This window comes from Protomyctophum parallelum (assembly GCF_964188405.1).
Source record: "Protomyctophum parallelum genome assembly, chromosome: 14".
NCBI lineage: Eukaryota > Metazoa > Chordata > Actinopteri > Myctophiformes > Myctophidae > Protomyctophum > Protomyctophum parallelum.
The window spans coordinates 9,560,348-9,576,055 of record NC_139709.1 but is presented as its reverse complement, the minus strand read 5'-3'; the positions used below and the strand labels follow the sequence as shown (position 1 = coordinate 9,576,055).

At 42.8% G+C, this 15,708-nt stretch overlaps 1 protein-coding gene across 1 annotated transcript in view; it reads left to right on the top strand.

Moving 5' to 3' along the window:
• Window positions 1-13,461, top strand: part of LOC310870856 (protein-glutamine gamma-glutamyltransferase K-like) — a 42,672-nt gene extending 29,211 nt beyond the window's left edge. The window contains exons 9-14 of the mRNA XM_083782201.1: window positions 1,101-1,293; window positions 2,635-2,788; window positions 4,932-5,216; window positions 6,567-6,727; window positions 6,964-7,100; window positions 9,335-13,461. Of these exons, the coding sequence (XP_083638327.1) occupies window positions 1,101-1,293; window positions 2,635-2,788; window positions 4,932-5,216; window positions 6,567-6,727; window positions 6,964-7,100; window positions 9,335-9,488 (1,084 nt within the window). The 3' untranslated portion in view covers window positions 9,489-13,461. The remainder of the gene's footprint in view (window positions 1-1,100; window positions 1,294-2,634; window positions 2,789-4,931; window positions 5,217-6,566; window positions 6,728-6,963; window positions 7,101-9,334) is intronic.
• Window positions 13,462-15,708: the final 2,247 nt, after the last annotated feature.

Sequence of the window (15,708 nt, the reverse complement as noted above, 5' to 3'; positions counted from 1 at the left end):
CTATCTCAAACCCTCACCCTAAACCTAACCTCCCACGGGGCAGCACACCAGATCCTAACCTTAACCCATGTCTAACCAATGACTAGTCTAAACTAAGTACCAATGACTAGTCTAAACTAAGTACCAATGACTAGTCTAAGTATGCACCCCTTATTAATGACACAACAGAGGCCCCTTTTCCACCGGGGTTGGTTGGTTGGTTGATTAATTGAATAAACAGTTTGCAGAATGGGTACAGTTCAAGGAAGGTACAGGTCGATACAAAATCTGCTATTAAACTCGGGTTAACTGATGAGCAGACACATGATGTCATGGTTATATTTTATGAGCACGTTTAGTGCCCATAATAATATAACAGTGATGACTCAAACAGGCAAGCTGGTACCTGAGATTCTAACTCTCTTTTCTGTGGCATTTCTTAATCTCAGACTTTCCAGCAGTGTTGTTTTTGGCAGCAAATTTGAGTTTTAGTCATAGACTCTTGTGAATAGTTTTAATTTAGTTTTAGTCACGTTTTAGTCACCTGGAATGTTTTAGTGTTAGTCTAGTTTTAGTCGACTAAATGTCATAAGATTTTAGTCAAAATTTTGGCGGGCCTTGATGCCGTCATAATGACTGTTTTTTTTCACTTGCCTGAAATAGCCGATCTGTTGTGGGCTTGTAGATCGTCTATTTTCAGCATGCAACTAATTGTAAAATGACTTCTACTGGATCTCTTGTCCACTAGTCCCTTCCTAACATTTTAGTCTAGTTTTTAATTGTTGACGAAATTGTCAGTATATTTAGTCTTAGTTTTAGTCATCATAGCTTAGTTTTTATTTAGTTTTTATTTAGTTTCCATTTAGTTTTCGTCAGTGGAAAAAGGTAGTCGACGGACATTTTTTGTCTTAGTTGTAGTTTTAGAAATCAATACTGCTTCCCAGTAAAAGACAAATGACGAATGATATTTAGTCCGGACTAAAACTAGACTAACACTAAAACATTCCAGGTGACTAAAACGTGATTACAACTAAATGGAATTCAAGTCAACAACTACACTATAGGAGCCAGAGTTGAAACCACAGATCACAGCATTAAAGTAATACATTTTCCACACACAGGAACTTCCACGTGTGGAACGACTGCTGGATGGCCCGGCCGGACCTGCCCCCAGGCCACGGGGGCTGGCAGGCGGTGGACTCCACGCCCCAGGAGACCAGCCAGGGCACCTTCCGCTGCGGCCCCGCCTCCGTGCACGCCATCCGCGCCGGCCAGGTCTACCTCAAACACGACACGCCCTTCGTCTTCGCAGAGGTGAGGCCGGGCATGGAGGGTTTGGGATGTGATATGCCTGTGTGTGTGTGGTGTGATTGTTGTATGCTGTGCACGTTCAGTGGGGTTGTACATTAAATAATGCTTATCTTATCTTACACTGGTATATTTATATAATATACCTTAAATGTGACTATACTTTTATTAGAATGACTGTCATTGTGTGTTTTTGAGTGGTTAGGGTTAGGGTTAGGAACAGCAATGTCCGTGTTCACCTATGTGTCCGCCTATGTGACGTTAATGAGCACCAGTATGACTATTAGTACCAGTAGGGGTGCTGTTGTGCCAGAAACAGAGAGAGAGAGTGCTGCACTGTTGCCTGTATATGAGAGAGAGAGAGAGAGAGAGAGAGAGAGAGAGAGAGAGAGGGGGGGGAGGGGAGGGGAGTTGCACCACTCAGTTCACACGGGTGTGATTTTTATTCTTTCTATGAAATCATGGAATCATAGCAAAGTAATGATGTATTGGTTAATTAGAGTGAATACAGTTCTACAGCTTATAGAAGTGAAGTCAAGTTAAAACTCTTAAAGAGAGTCTCTCTCATTCAGAGTATGTATGTATGCCATCATACATAGCGGGGTTGCATTTCCTTTGTTGTCATCATAGGTGTCTTTCACGCCTCTGAGTGAGACTAGTCTTTGTTTGATGATCTCTGACTGGGATCAGAAGGAAAACAACTAGCATAAACACAACGGTTTTAACAAAATCTTATTGCTTTATTTGCTTATACATCTTTCTTTGAGATTTACATTAGACAATTAAAAATCCGATATTTTATCTCCGTTTCCGATCTTGTGAAAATCATGTGATCGGAGCCGATTTCCAATCACCCGATCCGATCGGGACAACCCTAAATATAACATATTTTGTCATTTGAATGCATTTTCTATAAATATATATATATTTGTTATTATATTGCTTTATTTTTCTTCACTATTTCAGACGAGAACTCGGCTCGCTTTGATTTACCTCGTTAATTAATCAAAGAAAAACTGTTTTCTGTATTAGAAATTAACCAGTGAAACCAGGCAGTAAAACTTCAACACGCATTCAGGTCAGGATTCATGTTTATAGTGTGTTCTTCAAATACATTTTGGGAAATAGATGACTGTATGGATTTGAGATTGATTCATACTTCTGTCGTCTGACTGTGTCGCAACCCTGAAAAAAGAAAACTGCTAGTTTTGCCGTGCAACATATGCCAGACGGGGCATAACTCTTATGCAATAGTCTGTACATGTCCTGAGTAAGTGTGATAGCATCATTAGAGTGTGACGCAGTGTTTGTTGGAGTCAGTCTCTCTCTCTCTCCCTCCACCACCAGGTGAACAGTGACAAGATCTACTGGCAGAGGAGTTTGGACGGGACCTTCAGCCAGGTCCACAGTGAGAAGAAGGCCGTGGGACACAACATCAGCACCAAGGCTGTGGGGTCTGATGAGAGGTCTGACATCACCCACCTCTACAAGCACTCTGAAGGTAACATACGACACTGGCAAAATACCATGGGCGACTGTGGCTCAAGAGGTAGAGCAGGTCGTCCAATGATCCATGGGTCGGCGGTTCGAATCCCGGCTCCTCCTGTCTACATGTTGAAGTGTCCTTGGGCAAGACACTGAACCCCAAATTGCTACCGATGTGCTGGTTGGTACCTTGCATGGCTTCTGCCGCAATCGGTGTATGAATGGGTGAATGTAATGCACAAGGCGCTATATAAATGCACCATTTACCATCTCAGAAACTCGAAAAGACTCAACGTGCCACGTTGCGACGGGTCGTGAGCTTGTAGATTGGCCATTTTTGCTACTTTTTTGTTTGACAATGTAGTCTGACGGAGTAGTGCATTCATTTACAAAATAAATACGAAAGATGGTGAAATGGAGATACAAGGTTTCTGCCCCGACATACAGCAACGATTTTCGGAACTTGTCAAGTAGAAAACTGAAGCCTGATAGCCAGCAAACTTACAGGAACAACGCAGCCAGCATTTGTCTTTGTTCTGCATTGCACAATTTGTAAAACAACAACAACACCACAAAACAGATGCAAAGCATTCCAATTCCCCCTTTATGTATTTTTTATTTTTTATATATATAACTTAATTTATTGATGGAGTGCATCGTCATGCTCACCTGCTCTCATTCTCATGTCAAAGTATTTCTCACAGTTTTGCTTTGGTTGGAAGGAGAGAGAAGGTATCGCGCTCTGGTGTCTCACAAATCATGACTAGTTGCTGAAGGAGTGGACTGCATTCCTCTGGCAATAGGGGATAAAACATGAGCACATAACTTAAATTCTAACCCGTGACTCGCATTAGATCGCTTGATGTTGCTAACCTACTGTCTGGCTATCTCCTTAAGATTAATTTATACTTAGAGTAGGCCTAGGGCTAGGGGGGTAGTAAGATGAATGAAGTATGAGTCTGTCTGTCCATACATTCCCTCTCCTCCTCCCCCATCTTCCCATCCTCATATCTCTCCTGTCAGAATCAGAAATTATCTTTTTAAATGTACGTAACCGCTCCATTATGAAAGGGGGAAAGAAGAAAAAGGAGAGTTTGGGGGCAGGGAAAAGGAGAGCAGAGAGAAAACATAAAATAAGCATGTCAAAAAGATCTAAATAAATATCTATATACACTCACTCATGTGAGCCGGCAGTGGCTCAGGGGTAGAGCAGCCATTCCCAAGCCATTCCATCCCGGGCTCGCCCAGAGTTAGTGTCGAAGTGTCCTTGAGCAAGGCACTGAACCCCTTAATTACTTGAGCAGGTTGGTGCCTTGCATGGTTTCTACCGCCATCGGTGTATGGATGTGTGTGTGAGTGAATGGGTGAATGTAATGTACAATTTATGTAAAGTGCCTTTCGATAAATGTGCTATATAAATGCACCATTTACCATTTACTCGCAGAATAAGACCAGCAGATACAGCATGTATCAGCTCAGTGGCCTTGTGGTTAGAGTGTCCGCACTGAGGCTGGGAGGTTGGTGTTCAATCCCCGGCTGGGTCATACCAAAGACTGTAAAAATGGGAACCAGTGCCTCCCTGCTTGGCACTCAGCATCAAGAGTTGGATTGGGGGGGAAAGATAGATCAACTACAAATGATTCTCGAGCACTCACCGCTCCAAGAGATGGGTCAAATGCCGGAGATTAACAAATCTCACATACAGCAATGTATGTGACAAATAGTAGGACTTTAACTTTAACCTTTAACCCATTTAAGACCTGGGAACGATTCTACAAATATCTTCTAAATCCAGTTTGACAGTTTTCAGAAAAACGCTATATTTCTATATCAGTCGTTCTCAAACATCTTCAGGTCAATGACCCCCAAAGATTATATGTAATTGGCCTCCGACCCCCATCTCAAAATGTTGTCCCAGGGACCCCCCCCCCCCCCCCCCCCCAGAAGCAAAGATTTGAGTTAAAACGTTCGCTCTGAAAGAATATATATTCGAAATTTGCGCCACATTTTAACGATTCTTTTCAAAAATAGCAGAGCTACAAGATCGTAGATCTGCTATTTTTCAATCGATAAAGTTTAAAATAATGGTTATAAAACACCAAAAAGGGTTCCCACGTCCAGAATGGGTTCATAATTTACATGATCGTCTTCATCATCAGGTTCCGAAGAGGAGCGCATCGCGGTGGAGACGGCCAGCCGCTACGGCAGCAAGCCGGACACCTACTCCTCCCCCGTGGCGGAGGACGTGAGCGTGGAGGTGAAGATGGAGGGCGAGGGCCCCCAGATGGGCTCCGACGCCCGCCTCAGCATCCTGCTGAAGAACCTGAGCTCGGAGGCCCGCAGCGCCACGCTGCACAGCCAGGTGGCGGTCATGTACTACACCGGCGTGCTGAAGGGCACCATGAAGAAGGAGCAGATGACCGTGGACCTCCTGCCCAATGAAGGTTCAGTGTTTCTTCTGACCTGAGATCAGATTCTAAAAATGTCTTCTACATCAGTAGATGTAGAAAAAGCTATGTTTCTATGTCAGTCGTTCTTCGATATTTCAAAAATAGCAGACCTACAAGCTCATAGCGCGCCACTCGGTGGCGCGATATGAGCTTGTAGATCTGCTCTTTTTCAATAGCTAAAGCATAATGTAATGCTAACACCAAAATGGGTTCCCGTTCAAAATGGGTTAAAACCCGTTTAGACGTAAAAGTACGGAATTGAAAAAGTACAAAAGTATCGGCATCAAAATGTACTTAAAGTACTGAAAGTAAACGTATTCATATTGCAGAATGTCACATTTCACAAGTTCAATGTATTTGGATCCGATATGTAGTGGAGTAGAAGTGAAAGTAGAAATACCTCAAAAAGTACATATGCAGTACGTAGTTCCACCCCTTCTTGAGAGAGATGAACAAAACAAAACCATTAACTGCATGGGTGCTGCCAACAGTATTAATGGCTGAACTAAAGGTATGGACTGGGTGCTCCTGGTCAGATGAACTAAAGGTATATTTAAACAGTCCTACCTCCACAGAGAAGAGCATGGACTGGGTGCTCCTGGTCAGATGAACTAAAGGTATATTTAAACTGTCCTACCTCCATAGAGAAGAGCATGGACTGGGTGCTCCTGGTCAGATGAACTAAAGGTATATTTAAACTCTCCTACCTCCACAGAGAAGAGCATGGACTGGGTGCTCCTGGTCAGATGAACTAAAGGTATATTTAAACTCTCCTACCTCCACAGAGAAGAGCATGGACTGGGTGCTCCTGGTCAGATGAACTAAAGGTATATTTAAACTCTCCTACCTCCACAGAGAAGAGCATGGACTGGGTGCTCCTGGTCAGATGAACTAAAGGTATATTTAAACTCTCCTACCTCCACAGAGAAGAGCATGGACTGGGTGCTCCTGGTCAGATGAACTAAAGGTATATTTAAACTCTCCTACCTCCACAGAGAAGAGCATGGACTGGGTGCTCCTGGTCAGATGAACTAAAGGTATATTTAAACTCTCCTACCTCCACAGAGAAGAGCATGGACTGGGTGCTCCTGGTCAGATGAACTAAAGGTATATTTAAACTCTCCTACCTCCACAGAGAAGAGCATGGACTGGGTGCTCCTGGTCAGATTAACTAAAGGTATATTTAAACTCTCCTACCTCCACAGAGAAGAGCATGGACTGGGTGCTCCTGGTCAGATTAACTAAAGGTATATTTAAACTCTCCTACCTCCACAGAGAAGAGCATGGACTGGGTGCTCCTGGTCAGATTAAAAAAGGTATATTTAAAGTGTTCTACCTCCACAGAGAAGAGCATGGACTGGGTGCTCCCGGTCCAACAGTACCAGGACCACTTGGTGGACCAGGCCGCCCTGATGCTGACCCTGTCTGGACGGGTCACAGAGACCCAGCAGGTCCTGGCCAACCAGACCAGCTTCAGACTGCGCACGCCCGACCTCAACATCAAGGTGAGACATCATCAACTGAGACACTTCTTCATCATAGCAGTGATTCGTTAATGTTTCCATGTCCATGACAGCCCACCCCCCCCCCCCCATCCCCTCAATGACTTTGAGAACCGCTGAATCATATCACTGTCCGTTAGCATTTGGCTTAACACTTGTGTGTCTGTGTGTGTGTGTGTGTGTGTGTGTGTGTGTGTGTGTGTGCGTGTGCGTGTGCGTGTGTGGGGCGTGCGTTGCAGCCTTTGGGAGATGCTGTGGTGGGCAAGGAGATGGCAGCTAAGATCACCTTCACCAACCCTCTGCCCAGAACACTGAGAGGCGTGGTGTTCAGGGTGGAGGGACTGGGTCTGCAGACGGGCCACGAAGTCATCGTTGGGTAAGACATTCTTAATGACACGAAAAGGACATTAATCGCATTATTAAATACTAATTCACTGGAAAGACACCAGACCTCTAAACGTTTTGTTTAACGACGGATTGAAATGCAAATGAGACGAATGTGAAACGGGATGAGGTTGGGCGCATAACTTGGGGTAGGCAACCTTAGGCACGGGTGCCAACATTGGCACAGCAGAGGGTGGTCACTGGCACACTGACATAAGTGTGAGAGAGATGATTTTTCTTTTAAATTTAAATGTATATAAAAAAGGTTTACAGTTAAATTAAGTCCACTCACATCTGTATGCAAATTACATCCTGCACATAATTCTACATTCATTTAAACTCACATTCATTGAACTCGCTGACTGGGGAGACAGTGGTAAAAATCATAATTGAGTCTAAAAACCATACATGCTGATGTGAAAGAAAATGTTTCTAAAGAAGAAGAGAAAAAATAAAGGTTGCTATGTGTGCATGAACAATCGAAATCGGATGGAAATATATAATTTGGATGTGGTGTCATAATTAAAAGTAATGTCGATATGGCACGGCGACTATCAAGAAAATAAAGACACGGCACTTCATGTCAAAAAGGTTGCAGACCCCTAGTCTCAGGAGCTGATGGTCACATGGATTTATGAAGCTCTCAGTCGCCACGACTGATTCCATGATAGAAGTCATCAAGTCTTCTATGGAAGCATGTCATGCACAGAAAATAGGCCGTCTATAAGCTTACAACACGTAAACACAACACAGCTTATACGTAGATAGCATAATTTCCGGTTATTCGTTATTTTTAAGGAGTATTTAAAGTGGTCAAACTAGCAATATAATGCATGTTAAATCTTCCGGAAATCCTAAATGACCTCAGATTTCCTAAAAGCAAAGAAAAAACTAAATATAATATACTACATTTATGAAACACATCGCTAGTGTGTTGGGGGGGGGGGGGGGGGGGGGGCTAGTGAGACATAGCACAATACTGAAGACCTAAACCAAGATTTTACCTTTTATTTACAGTAAAACTTTTACTTTTGTGGAAGTTAACATCATTATAATATTAATTTATAAGATACCCCAGGTTGGCTGAGTTCAGCTCGAATTAGGAGGCTAAGAGCAGTTCCTGGATTTGCACCAGTTTTACACCAGGACTTCGGCACTTGACCTGACAATTGTTTTTCAGTCGTGAGATAATTTTTTTGCTTTAATCCATGCGGTCATTGTTGCTTTACTCGGGGAGCGGTCGTCGTCACTGCCCAGCCTGGATTCCTAGAGAAATAGAGAGGGAAGGAAGAAGAGTGAGAAATTAGAATGGAGGAGGTGGTTGGTTGGGTCGGAGGAGGAGGAGAAGGACCCAAAGCAGACCGAACAAGGCGGTTGAGTGAGCACAGGTTTTATTTATACTGTGGGGATAATAGAGCGTCGCAGTCCCGCACCCTCGAGAGACCCAGAAAATAAATCCCCGTTCATTTTCCTCATAGACTTTTCAGGAAGTATTTATTTAAAGACGAATTAGAAAACACTTTTTTGTTGTTTTTCTTCTTTGTAATTATTTGTTTGGTCCAAAATATTGTGTGTGTTGTCATGATTTGTCACGACAAGAGTTGGCTTCGTACGACGCTTAAAAGGTCTTTAAATAAATACGTTTTGAAATGCCTATGGGAAAAATGCATTGGGATTCATTTCCTGGGCCTGGCGTCGTCATGAAAGGGGGCGGGACTGCGACGCTCTATTGCAACGAGGATTGGCTGTGGTGGTGAGTGGAGAACAGATAGCGGTGATTATGAACAGGGCGAATGAGTGAAGCCAGGTGTGATGGCGGATTCTAGGGAGGCAGTTGAGAACAGGGAGATAAGCAGAGGGGTGGTCTCTCTACTCCTGAACTTGTGTTGAACACATCTTCATTAACCCATTAATACCTGCATCCGTGTCACCTTAGCTTTTAAATCAGATCTTTGTATATTTTAAATAGTCTTGAGAAATAAAATGCTGCTATTTGTCCCAAAGTGACTGAAAAAGAAATGCTATTTGTTTCGAAAAAACGTTATACCCTACAAAGCATGTATATAAGCAGTATATAAGTCTACAAAATGTTGTACCCCCGCCAACTGTATATACTTTCCCCATTTTCAGTTTTTATTGTATTTTGACAATGTAAACGTATGTTTTCTCATGCCAATAAAGCTCAATTGAATTGAATTGATGTTAACCCGTGTTTGTCTCTCTCAGTGACGTCGGAGGGCACGCCACGGTGACGTTGACGGAGCACTTCGTCCCCACCCAGCCCGGGTCCAGGAAACTGGTGGCGTCTCTGGACTGTAAACAGCTCACACAGGTCCACGGGGTGGCTGACATCATCGTCCTTGACGTCCTGGGCCAATGAGAAGACAGCTCACTCACTCACACAGGTCCATGGGGTGGCCAATGAGAAGCAGTGTACTTAACCACTTATCCATTAAACCCCCAGCGTTCATATTCTGGAGGGAAACTTTAGTGGAGAAAATAGCGGATGTACAAGCTCGCAACGTGTCAAGTTGCGACACGTCGTGAGCTTTTCAGCGAAGATATACTACAGTCCAATATTAGTTGCACTGTGAAATTGGTATTTGAGTTAATGTGCTGTAGTATTTGTTAAAAACAAATAATGAAGTATTCAGAAGTGCATGCTTTTTTTAAATACTTAAGTATTCAAAAGTACAAATTACTGCATTTTCTACTATAGTAGAAAACTATAATAGTGTTTTTAATAACAAAGCATTGCTGTATTGAAATTTATTTTATAAATTCAGAAATTAGTGCAAAGTAGATGTGCTCTGTTACTTACTAAACAAATAATTTCACAGAAGTGCCTTTGAATGATACTAATAATAATTCAGACATTTCTTGAAACTTTCGAGAGACAATCAACTGTTGTAGTGATACCACCCAGTATTATAAATTCCCTTAATTTGTAGCACGATAAAATCGTTATCTGCCGTGTTCTGAAGCAGCATATATTATTTCTTTTTTACTGTAAACTATAATGCGGAAAAAGCATTTAATGCTTTTCATGAGAAACAGTCGTTAAACTACTGTAGCGAACATTGCGATATGATTACTATTTATCTCAATGGACTTTTCTAATAATAGAATTTTTTTAAAACACTGAACGCATCATTTCAAGTAGCCCCTTTCGGGACCCTCGGCTACCTTTTGTGAATTTTGGACGGCGGTACCCTTAGGGTCCCTTGTAGGTTAATCCACTCTCCATAGGACGCAGCTTTACCTACTGTCTGTTCACAGAGGCCCACGGGGTCGCTTGAGCGTTGATGGGATGTTTCAACAATGCATCCAACAGCAGTAGGAGACAGCGGAAACGTGTGCGAAGCGGCGCTAATCGGAGTTGCCGTTAACTATTTTAATTTCTTTTTTTGAAGTTTTGCCTTCTCTGAAATTCTCTCTTCCTCACTTCCTCACATGTCCCGCCTCCCGCACCGCGACTGGCTAGCTGCACGTCCTAGTTGCTGCCTCTGATTGGCCAACCGCGTACATGCAGGATGTTTTTAATGCTGTCGTGTCCTCGGGGGCGGGACATGGGAAGTGAGGAAGAGAGAATTTCAGAGAAGCCAAAACGGCAACGCCGATTAACGCGGCTTCGCACACGTTTTCCGCTGTCTCCTACTGCTGTTGGATGCATCGTGAAACATCTCATCAACGCTCAAGCGACCCCGCGGGTCTCCGTGAACAGACAGCAGGTAAAGCTGCGTCCTATGGAGAGTGGAATAACCTACAAGGGACCCTAAAGGTACCGCCGCCCAAAATTCAGAAAAGGTAGACGAGGGGGTCCCGAAAGGGGCTACATTTCAAGGTGCTTTCAGCCATTTTCTTCATGTACAGTTCAGTATGTTTGAGTGTTATTTTGTATTAATCTATTTCGAGATGCATGCGAGATATTTTAGTGTTGCAGTATTTGTATTGTTGTGGTATTATTATTGTCTGACAAAATGTGCCTCGCGAGTCGCATGGCTTACCAAAGCAGTGGTGGAAAGTAACTAAGTACATTCACTGTAAGTACTGTACTTACAGTAAGTACAATTTTAGAAGTATTTGTACTTTACTTGAGTATTTCCAATTTATAATACTACTTACTTCTACTCCGCTACATCTCAGATCCAAATATTGTACTTTTACTCCACTACATTTATTTGAAAACTATAGTTACTAGTTACTTTGTAGATTTTTCATTATTATTATTACAAAACATAGAGCCCATTTGAAAATAGCCGATCTACTAGCGATGCGACGCATTGTGAGCTTGTAGATCGGATATTCTTTTAAATATATTTTTGTATATATATATTTTTTGAACTTGTACAATGGGACATTCTGCATAATGAGTACTTTCTACTTTTGGTACTTTAAGTATAGCCTATACATTTTGATACCTTTTGTACTTTTACTCAAGTACATTTTGAATTCCGGACTTTTACTTGTAACGGAGTAGTTCTACCATTGATACTTTTTAACCCATTTTGCGCGGGAACCCATTTTGGTGTCAGCATCATGTCGTGCTTTAGCTATTGAAAAATAGCAGATCTACAAGCTCATAGCACGCCACCGAGTGGCGCGCTACGAGCTTGTAGGTCTGCTATTTTTGAAAAATCGAAGAACGACTGACATAGAAACTTTTTCAGAAAACTGTCATTTTCAAACAGACATTTTTAGAATCTGATCCCAGGTCAGAATGGGTTAAGTAAAACAATTCAATACTTTTTCCACCACTGACTATAAGCCTGTTTATATATTGTGTCGTGTGGCGAGAATGGGTGGTATTTTCAGTCACACGGGTATAGATTAAACACCACATGAAGGAGGAGCACATCTTCCCCAAATGGGATCAAATTAAGACACCATCTTTCATATTTGTTTTTGTTTGATGTCACATTAAAGGTATATTCAGTGATTTCACTCAAAAAAACCTTAGGTTTCGTTTTTGGCTGTGGGACCCAGCCTTTCATCCAATCAGGATAGAGAGCCAAAAACGAAACCTAAGGTTTTTTGACCCCCAGGGGTTAACTGGGGACGGGGAGGAACTCCTTATATGGTCAGCACACTCTATAGTAGAGAGGATTATCACAACAAAACAAAAAAATAAGTGATATTTGAATTGAGTGAAATCACTGAATATACCTTTAATTACTTGCATTTGTAATCAAGTAAATACAAAGCTAGATCATTGATGATTTTTGTATATTGCCTGAAATGGTTGAAACAAGAATATCAGGCAAAATAAATATTTATTATCATTATTAAATAATGTTTGTCTAATGTTCAAAAGTCCCTGAATAAACTGCCCATGTTTTCCCAACCATTTCAGGCAGTGTGATTTGAAGATGTCACAAAGTGCAGTGTTTTAATGCTGTAAGAACCAATAACAAAACACTTGGAATTTCATGATGTCGGATGTCTACTTCTGACAAAATTACATAATAATAATAATCTATAAATTCCAGGAATCCCTGTCTGTCTCTTTGTCCGTCAGTCTGCCTGTCCTTGGTATTTCTCAGGAACCGCTCATCCGATCAACTTTACATTTGGCGCCGTTGGCGGGTACTGAGTGAGGACCCCAAAGAAGTGCAGTTTTATTTATTTTTTGTCTTTACACCCAGTGTCAATTGTCTACACTCCCTCTGCCAACCTGGGGAGAGCATCTGACCTCATGATTCCTTCGATGCATGAGGAGTCCAAGGCTCCCTGACGGGGGAGTTTCCCCAGTTTGGATGTACTGTAGCACGTGGAAGGACCATGTCATTCCAACCGGTTCCAGTCCCCTCCATCAGGCGACCCGGCTGGCCAGGGGGAGGCAGTATAGAGGGAAGCGCAGTGTTGAGTGTGGATTGGATGAGCGGTTCTACAGAAGTGGCCCGCTCCGAATGGGCTTGCGTTCTGAGTTTCAGTAGGTCATATTCACCCCTAGCGGGAACTTAACAATAATTTGTGAATTGCAATATTGACAATATTTCAATATTGATATTCCTTATAGGTTGCCCCGAATGACTTTGGTGTGTTCATGTGAATATGTGTAAGACCGAGTGAGGTCAGTATTATGTTACACCTCAAGGTGTGCCCTCTTAATGCCTCTTGCAGGAATAAATTATGCCAGGGGAAAGAGAGACCTACTGTATACTGGTCACAACTGTACCACAATAGCCTCATTTTTCAATTTCAACAGTTTTTAGTGTTCTTTTTGCTCCTGCACTTAACGTACAATGTGAAGGAAACTATTTTAATACAATTTTTTTTAATACTATTTATCTACTCATGTTTTTGTATTGTATTGACTGTTGTATTGATAATAAAGATAAAACAAATATGATAAGATTATGGTGAGTCTGAGTCATGTGGATACTGATTTGACCCATTTAGACCTGGTGAAACCTATACGTCGTTAATACCTCTGAATCCGGGAGCTATACTTCGATCTGTGTCTCATTACTTTCGCCAGCAGAGCGCAAGTAGGGTGATGATATGTCTGTCTGTCTGTCTGTCTGTCTGTCTGCGTGCGTGTACGTGTATATGTGTACCGGTATGTAGGCCTACTGTATGTGGCCAGATCTTGTTTGCAGCATATCTCGAAAACAAATATCAGCCCAAATATCCTACGAATATCCCTGGTCTCCTCCTTGGTGGGACGTGCCTCGAGGACCTCCGCTGCTCGAGAGGCATCCTAACCAGATGCCCGAACCACCTAAGCTGGCTCCTTTGCCGGTGAAGAAGCAGCGACTCTATACTCAGTCTCTCTCGTGTGACTGAACTTCTCACCCGATCTCTATAGGGGAGATGCCAGCCACCCGTCGGGGAGAAAACTCATTTCGGCCGCTTGTATTCGCGACTTTATTCTTTCGATCATGACCAGGTCATGAGGCAGCGGTGGCCGAACGGTTTGCGGAGCGGTCTTGATATCGGAAGGTCGCTAGTTCGTATCCCCGGACTGTCACGTTAAAATTACCACCGCTGAAGTGCCCTTGGACAAGGCATTGAACCTCTACCATGAAATGTTCTATGAGCAGGGCCTGGCTGTAAACAAGTTCTTGAGCTTAGTCCAGTTACCCTGGGTAAACATGGTACCTTTCCTTTCCTATACCCACGTACACTTCATGACCATAGGTGAGAGAGTAGGAACAAAGATTTCTCGGTAGACAGAGAGCTTTACCTTCTGGCTCAGCTCTCTCTACAACAGAGCGGTACAGCGAGTTTGTCTTCCATCATTTGGCTGTAGTGTTTGGTTTCATTACAGCTACAACTGAACTGATCGCAGGGACGCAGAAAAAAGTAGCAGGAATTATGTCAAATATATTGAACCGAGCCGTCTTGGGTGTTTTTTGTAACACCGAGGTACAAAATGGAACGTCCATTTGGTTACAATCCTGAACGTAAATTAACACTGCAATGGAGGTGTCCCTGTAGAGCCTACATGTTATAAAAAATACATTGGAGCGTATGTGCTTGGAAACTGTTGAGTCAAAACTCAGGTATGGAGAATTATTGCCAAGTATCTACAGCCATACAGGTACAGTATTATGGTCAACATTACACCTCAAATAACTACACTTCCCAGAGTTCCCAGAGCTGCTGCTCTTTAGGAGCACCTGGAGACATTCAGTCAAACAAACACCAGACCAGAGAGAAGAAGATTGAAGATCTACATGCAGGTTCAATCCAAAGACGCCAATGGTCAGTGAAATTGCATGGGTCTTTTTTTTTAAACATGCTTGTTGATTGAAATGCTGCTGAATGTGTTTATGGTTTTCAACTGCTACAGTTTTGTGTTGGTTAAGGAACTCATTCCAGTGTGTGTGTGACTGTGTGTGTGTGTGTGTGTGTGTGTGTGTGTGTGTGTGTGTGCGGGGGGCATCATCATGGTTTGTTCAGTGCTGTGAGAGGGGCCCGATATGACGGCCTGACAGGCAAAACATTTAGCAGAGCTGCTTACTTACGCCTACTGCCCATTCTGGGACATAGGCCGTCAACAAGCGATCTCCAAGCATCTCTGTCTTGAGCTGTTCTCTCCAGCTGGTTCCAGGTCGTCTTCATGGTCTTGATGTCTGCCTCCAGGTCTCTGCGCCAGGTGTTTCCGCTTGCCCTGTGGGTTCCACGTTAGGGCATCGCCATCTGCGTTTCCTAATCTCTTCTTCCGCCGGAAGCTGGTTTGTTCTCTGCCAGAGTTCATTGTTACTGATGGTGTCTGGCCATCGGATGTGGAGGATCTTCCGCAGGCAGCTGTTGATGAAGACCTGCATGTACTTTCTTGATAGAGCTGCAAATGCCAAGATAAAAAAAGAATAGAGGGCAATAGCTCCAAATAAATTACTTCTGTCAAACAAGTACATACTGGTTTGATATGTAGGCGGTATGACATCAGAATCAGAGGTAACTTTCCATCACTGCAACACTGTTTTGTTACATCATCACAAACAATCTATTCCATGAAGAGGTGTGGGCTTGTGAAGATGGCTGGGTGGCAATTTAACTATTCATCACAATTTAAATGCATTTTTATGAGGTTACGCCCTTTGACTATAGGCCAGAGGGGTTTTATCATTAAAAGGGTACATTTGACAGAT